The sequence below is a fragment of the Tursiops truncatus genome, chromosome 14 (assembly GCF_011762595.2).
Source record: "Tursiops truncatus isolate mTurTru1 chromosome 14, mTurTru1.mat.Y, whole genome shotgun sequence".
NCBI lineage: Eukaryota > Metazoa > Chordata > Mammalia > Artiodactyla > Delphinidae > Tursiops > Tursiops truncatus.
Genome location: NC_047047.1, coordinates 13,356,087 through 13,368,126, shown reverse-complemented (window position 1 = coordinate 13,368,126; position 12,040 = coordinate 13,356,087). Strand labels below are relative to the sequence as shown.

The 12,040-nt window shown below is 47.7% G+C and overlaps 1 protein-coding gene across 10 annotated transcripts in view; it reads right to left on the bottom strand.

The window, feature by feature from the left end:
• The window catches only part of REEP1 (receptor accessory protein 1), a 136,256-nt gene extending 133,338 nt beyond the window's left edge, over positions 1-2,918 (bottom strand). For 3 of the 10 annotated variants that reach the window (XR_012325623.1, XM_073791179.1, XM_073791180.1), the window contains exon 1: positions 1,944-2,173. Coding sequence is in view for 8 of the 10 variants with exons in the window: in XM_073791179.1 (XP_073647280.1) it covers positions 1,944-1,987 (44 nt within the window). In the remaining 2 variants the exon portion in view is untranslated. Of the gene's footprint in view, positions 1-1,943; positions 2,174-2,720 lie in introns of those variants that run through there. The other 7 variants (XR_002177741.3, XM_019942219.3, XM_033838964.2 and 4 more) reach the window with 5 other exon arrangements.
• Between the last annotated feature and the right edge of the window lie 9,122 nt (positions 2,919-12,040).

Genomic DNA, 12,040 nt, shown 5'->3' with positions numbered 1-12,040 from the left:
CCTGTGTTCTTCACCAGCTCACCTCGTGTCCTTGGGCAAAGCACACTCCTCTGCAGTTTTACAGATGAGGGGAGGACTGGCTCAGTGGTTTTTATTAGCAGTAAAACCCATGTAGTTTCCAAATTATATTTTATATAGAACCCCAGTATATAAAACAAAGAAAAGGAATCAGGGCTGGGAACCCAGAGCCCGCCCACTCAGGCTGAGTGGCCTTCAGGGAAGCCAGTTGGAAAACTGCAGGAATAATGTCTGAAAGCCCCTTCCAGAGCTCTTACAACCTCTCTCGGAGGATGGGAGGGAACACTCATTGACTGAATGTCCTCTGTGGTACTTGGCAATTTAGAAATCACGTATCATCGAAATCTTTGCAACAGTAAAGTGAGATTAACTAGGGCTTGCGAACTAGGATCTCCTGTGATCTGAGCTGTGAACTGGGATCTGTTGGCAAGAGGCAGAACTGGGATTTGAATCAAGGGTTTTCTGACTCCAAACATGGCATTTCTACTCTTTGCTAAGAGGTTTGTGGAAATTTGGGCTGAGTCGATAATTCCCTTGCATGGTAAATATAAACATATGTGCATATATGCCTAGGGAAACACAGCTTGACGAATATACTTCTCAAATTTTTCATCAGCTATCTCTGTAAGGGAATAGTGCAGATGATTTTCCATCTATGGACCTACATTTTCTAATTTTCCTATAGTGAACAGGTATGATTTACGCAAAACAGGTGCTGCTTATTAAAATGGTTTTAACAACTCACAACTGACACATCCATGTTGGGTTTCTATACAGAATTAGGGGCTGAAGGGATAGGTCCTATCTCTGACCTTTTGGAGTTGATAGTGGGAATAACAACCCCAAATCTCACAAATTCTCCCTTGGAGCACAGGGTCCTAGGCTGACCTGAGGGGCAGTTCTCACGGTCATTTAAATTCTCTGAAATGCAATTCTTCACTTCTGGGGAGTGTGGTTGTTTTAGAAAGTAACTGCTAGTCCCTGAGACCCCACCCAAACATATGTTTCTCCCCTTCACCCCTCTTAGTTGTCTAGTATACAGGGGGTGGGTGCTAATAAAATTAAAGACGGTCACATGGACCCCAGACCAGAAACCCTGGCTGCTCAGTGTTCCAGCCCCAGCCCAGGAGGACCTATAGGGAGTGAGTCCTCCAGCCTGGCCAACTCAACTCTCTGGCCCACCCTGAGGCACCCCCACCCCCACCCCCACCCCCCAGAAGCCACCTGCAAATCTGACAATCAGGGCACTACTTCAGGAGAAAAAAAATACCACCCGGAAGGCAAGACAGGCCTTGATCAGGCATGAGGCGGGGCCAGCCGTGCCAGCCACTTCCCTGGGTTATTCATGCCACCTCTGCCCGCAGGAATCTTCCAAACATTTAACATGCTTCCTCTAGGTACAGCACAAATCCCCAGCAGGTGGCAACAGCTGTGGAGAGGCCAGCAAGGAATGAATGACTTGGGGGCCGAGAGGGACATACACTGGCCTTGGGAAGAAAGCTCATAATGGTGGCCAGGAGACAATGCTGAGAATGGCTTCAGAAGGCTACCCTGACCGGCTTCTTTGAAAATCAGGCAAGAAGGGTAGGAGATGGGAGGTGTTCCCAAACGTGGGGAGTGATGGCGCACAATCAACCAGAGTCGGGAGCCCCTCTTCCTCAGACAAAGAAAAAGCCGGAATGGTACCACCGGCTCCCACACCCCAGAACGATTTCACCCCGGCTCCCCAAGCAGGTGGCAAATCTGTCCTGACTCAGGCAAGGATGGTTAGGAAAGGAGGGGGACTGGAATAGATGGCCATGTCTATCTCCAAAGGAGAACAAATCCACGAGGGAAGGAGCTCTTCAAAGGTCCACTCGGCTCTGGGGCTTGACAGAGCAAAACGCCCCCGCGCCCACCCGCAATGGCTTCACACAAGGCCTCACCCCAGATGACTCTGCGCTCTCCCGCAAGGCCTGGCAGGTGTCATCGCCACCGTCAGTGTGGCCGTCTGTCACTTGGAAATTTCCCGTGAATTCTCGGAGATGCCCGTCTCTATCTCTCCTTCAAACGCCCCGCCCAAGGAATCAGACAAGGGGACGCGGGGCGGCTACCCCAAGATTCGGGTCTGTCCTCCTCCGTCCTACTTGCCTAGGCCGCTGTCCATTTGAGAACCCTAAAAAGGAGGAGTATTTTTCAACCCCCTTAGGAGCCCTGCCTCCAGCTCTCCGCCCTTCTCCGGGCCGATCCCTCCAGGCAGCGCCCCAGGCTCTTCTGGGCTCTGTCATTTTCACCTGACAAAAGCGTGGCGGCGGGGCGCGGCAACGGGCGACCCCAGGCCAACATTTCTTCCCAAGGAGAGGGACACGTGTCCCCGCGGCGCACTCACTCGGGGCCTCGGCCAAGCCCACCAAGCGGGGGAACAAAGCGGCCGGGCGCGGCTCGACGCGGACCCCAGCGAAGCCCCGTGCGCCCCCAGCCCTCGCGGCCCCGCCCGCCGGGCCCCCGCGCCCGGGCCGGGCCCCGCAGGGCAGCAGCCGCGTTCTGTGCCGCCCGCTCGCCCGCGACCTCGGCACCTACTGTACCTGCTAAATTTAGCGGCCGCCGGGTATTAATAGCCGGAACGACCGGGGCGGGCGCTGCAGGGGCACGCGCAGCCCGGGGGCCGGGGGCCGGAGAAGGAGGGGAAGGAAGGAAGGGACGCGGGGAAGAAGGCCACTTACACCACCAGCCTGGAGATGATCCACGCCACCATGGCGGGGGGCGGGCGGGCGCGGCCCGGCGGCGCGGCGCGTCTCGGATGCTGGCGGCTGCGGCGCTCCGGGCACGTCTGTCCGCGCACGGCCGCCGCCGCCAGACTGAACGCGCCCGCCGCCCTGCCCGGCGCTGGCGCGTCGGCGCAGCCGCGGCACGTTCCGGCGGCGGCGGCTGCCCCAGCCCCCCGGGGCACGGCGGGCCCGCGGCGATTGGGCGGCGAGCCGTTCGGGCACCAGCGGGGCCCGCCCCGCCCCGCTTGCCCCGGGCCCCAGGCTGAATTCGGGAGGTTCCTCTGCGCGCCCCGGTGCCCCCGCCGCTCACAGGGGACCCTGAGGTGGTCCAGTCGGCAAGGCAGAGACCCGGGGGCCGCCCCACCATCTGTGCTCCAGTGGGGAAACTGAGGCCTGGATCTTGGGAATCTGTCTCCACCTGTTCTGACTCAGATACAGTCGTCCCTCGCTCTGATACGGATACTGCGATAGCCTAATAAGGGACTTCACTGTATCCAGATATGACCCCTCCAGTTGTCCCCCACAAGGCATTATCTGCATAAGAAACAAATCTGGGCCTGTGTCTCCCCTAGTTAAAATTCTAAAGAGTCCCTACGAGATCTTGTCCCTGCCTGCAAACTCATTGCCACCACCATGCCCCAGATACCCCTCTAGCCCTTTTCACTTCAGGAATTTGGGACCTGGAGAAGCGCTGTTCCCTCTCCCCTGTTCATTCACTCCATGCCTCAGATAAAGTTTATTGCCTAAGGAAAGCCCTTCCTAGATGGCTGCTCAGCACTTCTGTATCAAAGTGACTCAGGGGTACGATCTGGCTGGGAGGAAGGTAGAAGCTGGAATTGCCTAGTGCCGGTGCCCTGCGGAGCCATTTTAGAGCCTTAAGCAAAAGGGAAAATGTGCATCGTATGCCCGTTTTTAATGTGTTTTTTAAAATATTGCATCGAATGTGATTTATCTTGATTGCTGCATTTTGTGGCACTCCCTTACATTTTGCCACCGAGGAGAGCGCCTCACTCTCCACACCCTAATCCTGGCCCTTATTATATAAGTGCTGCCTGGTACATTGTTTCCTTGTGCTCTTGAAAAACTTTTGTCCACTGCCCCTGGCCTTGGTTGCTGCCTTCCTCACCACCTCCATGGTGCCCTCTCAGAGCACTCTCCTCCTTTGCTAATGCTGTGTCATGTATAATTCAGTGTCAGATGCGAGAGGCACAGGAAATAGCTAGCTCGAAGCCTTCTTTAAAGGAACCCTGCCCAAGACAGCTTCCTAGCACAGGCAAGGAGACCTCAGACCTTGGCGGAAAGAGGCTGGAAATGTACCTTCAGAGGTAGTAGAGAGAGAGTGGGTGTGATACAGGCTGAAGAAAGACCTTGCCCACAATAAAGGGACAGCAGACAGAACATCCTCTGTGATAAGGGGTCTCCAAAGAACCCATAAAATACGTAATACAGTTGTTGTTGTTGTTGTTGTTAATGCTGTTTTGACCCAGTTTTGAGGCCCACCAGGGACCGGTCAGTTCCCCTTCTTAGGCGGCCAAATAAGTCCACACCCCACCACCTGCTTTATCAGGCTCTCACACAGGCCACCATACGCCTGGCTTATCACCCCAGGGCCGGGTACCAGATGGCCGGGGACAGCTCCTACGCCCTTGAGCCCACTGAAATTATTCAAATTAGCCAATCCTGAACCTGTTTATCCTGCCTTGCTTTTTCCTTCCCGCAGAAACCACAATTTCCCTCTGTCTGCCTGCCTCATAAGCCACCCCAGTGTTTACAGTGAGTGGCCCTACATGGCATGCTGTGTTCTGTCCAGGGAACCGTGAGCAAGACAAAACTGTAAAAGCTTCTGCCTCCTCTCTCCCGATCCAGCCTCACCATACCTTCCCCAAGGTAATATGGTGGAAACAGTACCCGACAAGAAAAAGCTTGGAATACCTACCTACTAGGCAGATCAGGACAGTACCAATCAAACAGGACCTTCTTCCATCCCCTCCCCCCAACCCCAGGTCAGAAAATGCTGTCAGTGATGCTAGGTGGGGGGGGGGAATTGGGGGAGGGGGAAACTGTGGTTCAAAGAAAGCCTTTGGGTGGGAAATTAGAGGAGAAACTGGTCATGTGCTAGTTCTGTGCTGGAGATGCCCCCATTCCTATCAATGAAATTCTTGGGTTTGTCTATTGCACACAACTGGACATTTTCATGAATGAAATGAGACCGTTCATGGGATTAAAATATCTGGAAGTCTTTCTGTTATCTGAAGAGGACCAGAAAACTAGTGGGACCAACCAGATTTCACTCAAGGGTTGTGGAAAGAACATGTTCAACAGTGCGAAGCATTGACGGGCACAGAAGGGGAAAGAACAGAGAGAAGAAAGTTGCTTCTCTATTTCATTCTATGTCTTTCAGGGTAACTGTTACACATATTACATCTCTCCATCACAGACCCCTTCTAGTTTGTCCTTGACCCTGGAAAACATCAGGCCAGGGAATGGATACAGCCTTCCAGACAATGCGACTCCTAAAGCCGTATCAGCGGGTTCACTTTAAGTTATTTTTCACGTGAACTGCTGTTCACGCGGGTGCTTACGATCTGTTTCCACCCTGTAACCTTCCCCTTTCTTCTGGGAAGATCTCTCCATTTTGCATTGCAGAATGGTTCTACCCATACTCCAATCTCTTTTTTTTTTTGTTTGTTTAACTGAAGTATAGTTGATTTATAACGTTGTGTTAATTTTCCAATTTTTTTTTTTTTTTTTTTTTTTTTTTTTTGCAGTACGCGGGCCTCTCACTGTTGTGGCCTCTCCCGTTGCGGAGCACAGGCTCCGGACGCGCAGGCTCAGCGGCCATGGCTCACGGGCCCAGCCGTTCTGCGGCATGTGGGATCTTCCCGGACCGGAGCACGAACCCGCGTCCCCTGCATCAGCAGGCGGACTCTCAACCACTGCGCCACCAGGGAAACCCAATTTTCCAATATTTTAAGTGTCATTTTCTCACAGGTCCTTACTACCTCGATTGGCCATGGGTGAGCACTGGACATAAGCTAGACCAAAGTTCTCCCCTAGGATTTCTAAAGTTGAAAATAGGAAAAAGACACTTCCACTTTCAACCATTTATACGAAATTCCAGTCAAGACAAAACCTTTTGCTCTACAAATTCTAGCTGCTTGTACCTGAACTATCAATAGTAACAGAAAATACGTCAGTGTTGCCCAGATGCCAGGAATGGGGGAAGGGAATTGACTGCAAAAGGGCAAGAGGGAACTTTTGGATGATGAAAAAATTCTATATCCTGATTGTGATGGTAATTACCAACCATATACATTTGTCAAAACTCACCAAATTTTACACTTGAAATTGGCGAATTTTATTTTATGTAATTATATCTCAGTAAAGCTAATCTTTAAAATTAGAAAAAAAAGTTTAATGTGCTATGTGAGGCTCAGTAGTTCTACGAAGCCATGTTTTTTATTAGTCTTTTTCTTATTGATTGATTTAAAATTTTATATATTAAGAAAATGTCTTTCAATCCACATTAAAAATGTTTTTTTTTTTCCAGTTTGTCGTTTTTTTCCTTCAGACATTGTTCATGGTATTTTTTTCTTTTCAAAGTGTTTGGGGCTTCCCTGGTGGCTCAGTGGTTAAGAATCCGCCTGCCAATGCAGGGGACATGGGTTCAAGCCCTGGTCCAGGAAGATCCCACATGCCGCGGAGCAACTAAGCCCGTGCACCACAAATACTGAGCCTGTGCTCTAGAGCCACAACTACTGAAGCCACGTGCCACAACTACTGAAGCCCGGGCATCTAGAGCCTGAGCTCTGCAACAAGAGAAGCGACCACAGTGAGAAGCCCACGCACCGCAACGAAGAGTAGCCCCTGCTCGACACAACTAAAGAAAGCCCGTGTGCAGCAACGAAGACCTAATGCAGCCAAAAATAAATTTTAAAAAAATTTTGTAATTTAAAAATATTTTTAATTAAAAAGATCTCCCCAAGCTTTCTGCTGTTGTGGTTTCAATTTTAATTTCACACCTTTTATCTTACAGTCTATCTGGAATTTATTTTAGTGTATGAGTTAGCTGATTGTCCTGACACTATTCATTGAATAATCCACAATTTTCTCCCTTACTTCGAAAGACCATCTCTATGATATACTCTAATTGTTATTATATCAGGGTCTATTTCGGGACTCTGTTCTGCCCATTCATTCATGAGTTACTACCAAACAATTTTAATTAATGTAGCTTTTTATAATATATTTTACTATTTGGTAGGGGTAGTCCCTCCACTTATTTCCTGAATTTTTCTTGTTATTCTTGCCATTTATACTTTCATAAGACTTTAGAGCCGTATTTTTCATTTCAAGAACTTCTGGTTGTTATTTTTAATTGTTATGAGGTAAGATTTGTCAATTAATTTAGTGAGAATTTTTTTCATTACAATATCTAGCCTTCCTGTTTGAAAGCAAAACATCCTAGACACTTCCAATGCTTCATCTGGAAATGAACAAAAATATAAAGTGATCTGATTCATGGCTTGAGGAAAAACTCGTTGTATTAGACATTTTGGACCATATAAATAATTTTTTTTACTGTATACAATTTTTTGCCTTAAAGATTGCTATTGATATGAAAACTCAACATAAGGTACAGATAAACCAGAAGTGGTTTACCATGGAAAAAAAACAAAAAAAAAACGAGTTTTACGGCCTCTAATTTTTTCCCTTTTCAGACGCTAGGCAGGACCCTAGCAATATAGTCACATGATTACATGTGCAAAAGTAAAATATTTTAATTAAGATCTGTTGGAGTGGCTAATTTTCCCACTCCATCTCTCAATCATGCTTCTCCTTGTACTGAGTATTATCCAAGTGGTCAAAAGCATTTTGGGAGCTGGTAAAGTGAAATTGAATTGGGAATACATTTTGTTAGGGTTTGAAGATATAGATTTATGGACTTGCAGTCATTTCCATGTCTAGCTTAAGCTATGGCTACTCTCCACTGGAGGGACGGCTTCCAAGAATCCTCCTATTGCCCTCTGTGCCGACACACCCAGCTTCAGACACAAGGGTACAGGGCTAAAGATTGGTATGATCATGGTATGAATGTGTCCTACAGCCTTGCCCCTGGAAATGTTTGGATAGTGACAGAGAAATAGGTTTGAAATGTACAGAGCCAAAAATCTAGTCTGTGACTATTCTTCCAATCATTGGCTGTATAAAATTGTAAGTGGAGGATTCAGTTCTCATCAGTGCCAAGACCAGGAGGCAGAGAGAGCTAGGGGCCTGGGAAGTAGATTTATAGGAACAGATCAGCTAAGGCAGAAAGCAGGTCCCTGGCCTCTCTTCAAGCAGTGTTGGGCACCTGCAGCTCCTGCACCTGCTAGGTCAGAGGGTATGGTCTGCCGGCTTAAAGGTTCAGGTTGAGAGGCCATGAGCACAGGAAAATGCAGGGAGTCAGGTATTAGCTCAGTACTTTACTGTTTCATAGCGGAAGTGACGCCACATGACTTCCAAGGCCAGGTCATAAAAGACCATGTAGTTTCTGCCTTATCTGCTACTCATTCTTGGAGGACTGAGCCACCAGGCTCATAAAAGAAACGTGACTACGCTGAGGCCGTATGTAGGTGTTTTAGTTGACAGTCTCAGCTGAGCCCAGCCTTCAAGTCATCCCAGCCCAGGCACCAGATAGGTGAACACAGGAGCCTTCAGATGTCTCTAGCCCTTGGTCATTAGAGTCACCCCCAGCCATTGGAGTCTTCCCAGCTGAGTTTCCATATATATTGGAGCAGAGACAAGCTATCCCACCGTGTCCAGTCCAAATTCCTGACCCACAGGATACATAAGTATAATAAAATTATTGCTGTTTTTTGCCACTAGTTTGCGGTAGTTTGTTACATGACAATAGACAGATAACCAGAATGCCAAGTGAAGCTCCAGGTGTAGTAGCAAAGTTGGGATTTGAGCTCATCTTTCTGATTCTCCAGACCGTGAACTTTCTACTTCACCAGTGGTTCCTGGGAACCAGTGCCCGGCAATGATAGCATTTTCAGTGAGAAAAATCAAGGTAATATAGTGCATTTTTCATAAAGCTAACATATGCCATTTAAAAGACCATCTCTTATTCTGAGATTGTCTTTTATACCTTTGGGGTTCTTAATATGTCCTTTCTTTTATGACATAATGGTGATAGCAATTAGTGGTTGTTATTTTACTAATATCCTTCCTGGCAAAGTAAAAAGCTACCAAACAAATATCATTCCCTTCAGTTCCTTTTTTTTTTTTTTTTTTTTTTTTAAGCTTCGCTGGTATTTGAAATTCGGAAGTCCAGGGGCCATTGCTCTGTCCTATCCCCTGAGTATCATGGATTCAGAGGTAGATACACTGGAAACTTGACATTGTTGTAGGGTTTCATGTTTTCTTTGGTTGTTCCCTCTTCCCTTATAGAACTAGCACATATGTTGGTTTATAATTTATACCCCACCTATTTCCAAAAAGGATTCAAGGCAGCAAGACAGTTTTTCCCCTGGCATACCCCCAGATTCTTATAATGGTTACTGAGTCAGATGGGGCCCTTCCCCCGGTGCCGACAGGATTCAAACAGCAGAAGTGGGTGGATGAGGGACGATCTTGTGCTATCTATTGCAGACAGAGCTGCCACATTGCTATGTGGCAGAGCTCAGCAGGGAAAGGCAGAGATTGAGACCAGGGCCCCTTGGCCCTCGTCCTGGCCCAGCCCCCAACCGTGGGCTGGCAGCGGCAGCTTCTTCTGTCTCCTGACATGCGGTTCTTCAGATGTCCATCTTTAGGCTGTAAAGCTTTGACTTAGGCAACACCTCTTCCCTTCAGGTGACTGTCTGCTGTTGTCACCCCTCTTTATAAATGGTCACCTGTGGTGGGACCCAAAAACTTTTGGGGAGGCTAGTGAAGCAGAGGAATTAAAAGTCTGATCTCTGGAGGAAGAGTGCCCAGATTGAACCCTAGTTCTGCCACTTACTAGGTATGTCATGCCCTTGGGCAAGCTGCCTTACCTTTCTGTGCCTCTGTTTCCTCATATGTAAAGTGGGGATACTAATAATAGTACATACTTCATGAGGTGGTTGTGAGAATTAAGCACTTAAACCAGGGCCTGGGAAAGGCAATTTATAACCACAATGAGGGGACTTCCCTGGCGGTCCAGTGGTTAAGACTTCACCTCCAAATGCAGAGGACGTGGGTTCGATCCCTGGTCAGGGAGCTAAGATCCCACATGCCTCGTGGCCAAAAAACCAAAACATAATACAGAAGCAATATTGTAACAGATTCAATAAAGACTTTAAAAATGGTCCACATCAGGCTTCCCTGGTGGCGCAGTGGTAGAGAGTCCACCTGCCGATGCAGGGGACACGGGTTCGTGCCCCGGTCCGGGAAGATCCCACATGCTGTGGAGCGGCTGGGCCCGTGAGCCATGGCCACTAAGCCTGTGCGTCCAGAGCCTGTGCTCTGCAACGGGAAAGGCCTCAACGGTGAGAGGCCCGCGTATCGCAAAAAAAAAAAAAAAAAAAAGTCCACATCGGGCTTCCCCAGTGGCACAGTGGTTAAGAATCCACCTGCCAATGCAGGGGACACGGGCTCGAGCCCTGGTCCGGGAAGATCCCACATGCTGCGGAGCAACTAAGCCCGTATGCCACAACTACTGAGCCTGCACTCTGGAACCCGTGTGCCACAACTACTGAGCCTGCGCTCTGGAACCCGCGAGCCACAACTTCTGAGCCCGCATGCCCCAACTACTGAAGCCCACGTGCCTAGAGCCCGTGCTCCACAACAAGAGAAGCCACTACAGTGAGAAGCCTGCACACCACAATGAAGAGTAGCTCCTGCTCGCCGCAACTAGAGAAAGCCCGAGCACAGCAATGAAGACCCAATGCAGCCAAAAATAAATATAAGTAAATAAATAAGTTTTTAAAAAATGGTCCACATCAAAAAAATCTTTAAAAATAAAATAAAATAAAACCACAATGAGATAGCCCACCCACCCAGGAGAACGGCTAAATTTAAAAAGAACAACAATACCAATTGCTGAAAGCAAACTCTCAAAAGCAAATGGAAGTCTTGTGCATTGTTGATGGGAATGAAAAATGACACAACCACTTTGGAAAACATGTTGGTTGTTTATAAAATGCCAAATGTTTTTAAAATTCCATTCATAAAATAAAATGTACACATAAAGTGCATAAATACGAGATGATGCATAAGTCTTTACAGAAAAAGAAATATATGTTTACCAAATGGCCCAATATACATTTACCTCCTGGGTATTTTACCTAGGAGAAATAAAAACATATGATCACACAGACTTGTAAACAAATGTTCACAGTAGCATGATTTGTAACAGCTAAAATACGAAACAACCCAAATGACCATCAACAGGTGAATGGAAAAACAAAATGTGGTGTACCCATACAATGAAATACTACTCAGTTATAAAAAGGTATGATCTACTGACACATGCAATAACATGGATGAATCTCCAAAAACTTTATGCTGAGAAAAATAAATAAAACCAGCAACAAAAGAATACATACTGTGTTATTCATTTATAGGAAATGCTAGGGAAGACAAATCTAATCTACATTGACAGAAAGCAGATTGATACTTGTACAGGGTGGAGAGAGAAGACTGACTGGGGGAGAGAAATGTTCTCTCTACGTATATTGTGATGGATGTGGCCTAGTATATGTATTTTTTAAAACGCAACGAACCATACACTTAAAATGTATGAATTTTATTATATGGAAATTATACCTCAGTAAATCGATTTTTTAAAATCTACCTATTTGTATATAATATGATGCTCTAGCTGAAACTTGGGCTAAGGAAGGGAAGACGGTTGTAAAGTTGGGGAGAGTGAGAAGGAGGTAGAACCCATGAGCGTGAGCTGAAACCCACAAGATTGGACAGCAAGCTGTGTCCGTCACTCACCACCTCCAACCCTGATGAAGGGTATCCTGCAGGAGAAGCTGGCATTCTTTGTCACGGAGCCTAGCACACAGCTGGTTCAGCAGTCAGGGAAACCGAAGGAAGAAGCAGGGCGTGGTGGAGCCCTGCAGGCCTGGATGCTGTCCCAGCCACCAAGGTGAGCAGAGAAGCAACAATGTGCAATAAAAGCAACTGCCCTGACTTTCCATGTGCGAGAAATAATGTGGCTGCTGCTTCAGCTCTGCCCTCCAGATCTCACGAGAAGTCTCCTGTGGCCCAATTCAGCAGAAGCATACAGGGAAGGAAACTCTGCGAAATGCAGTTCAGGC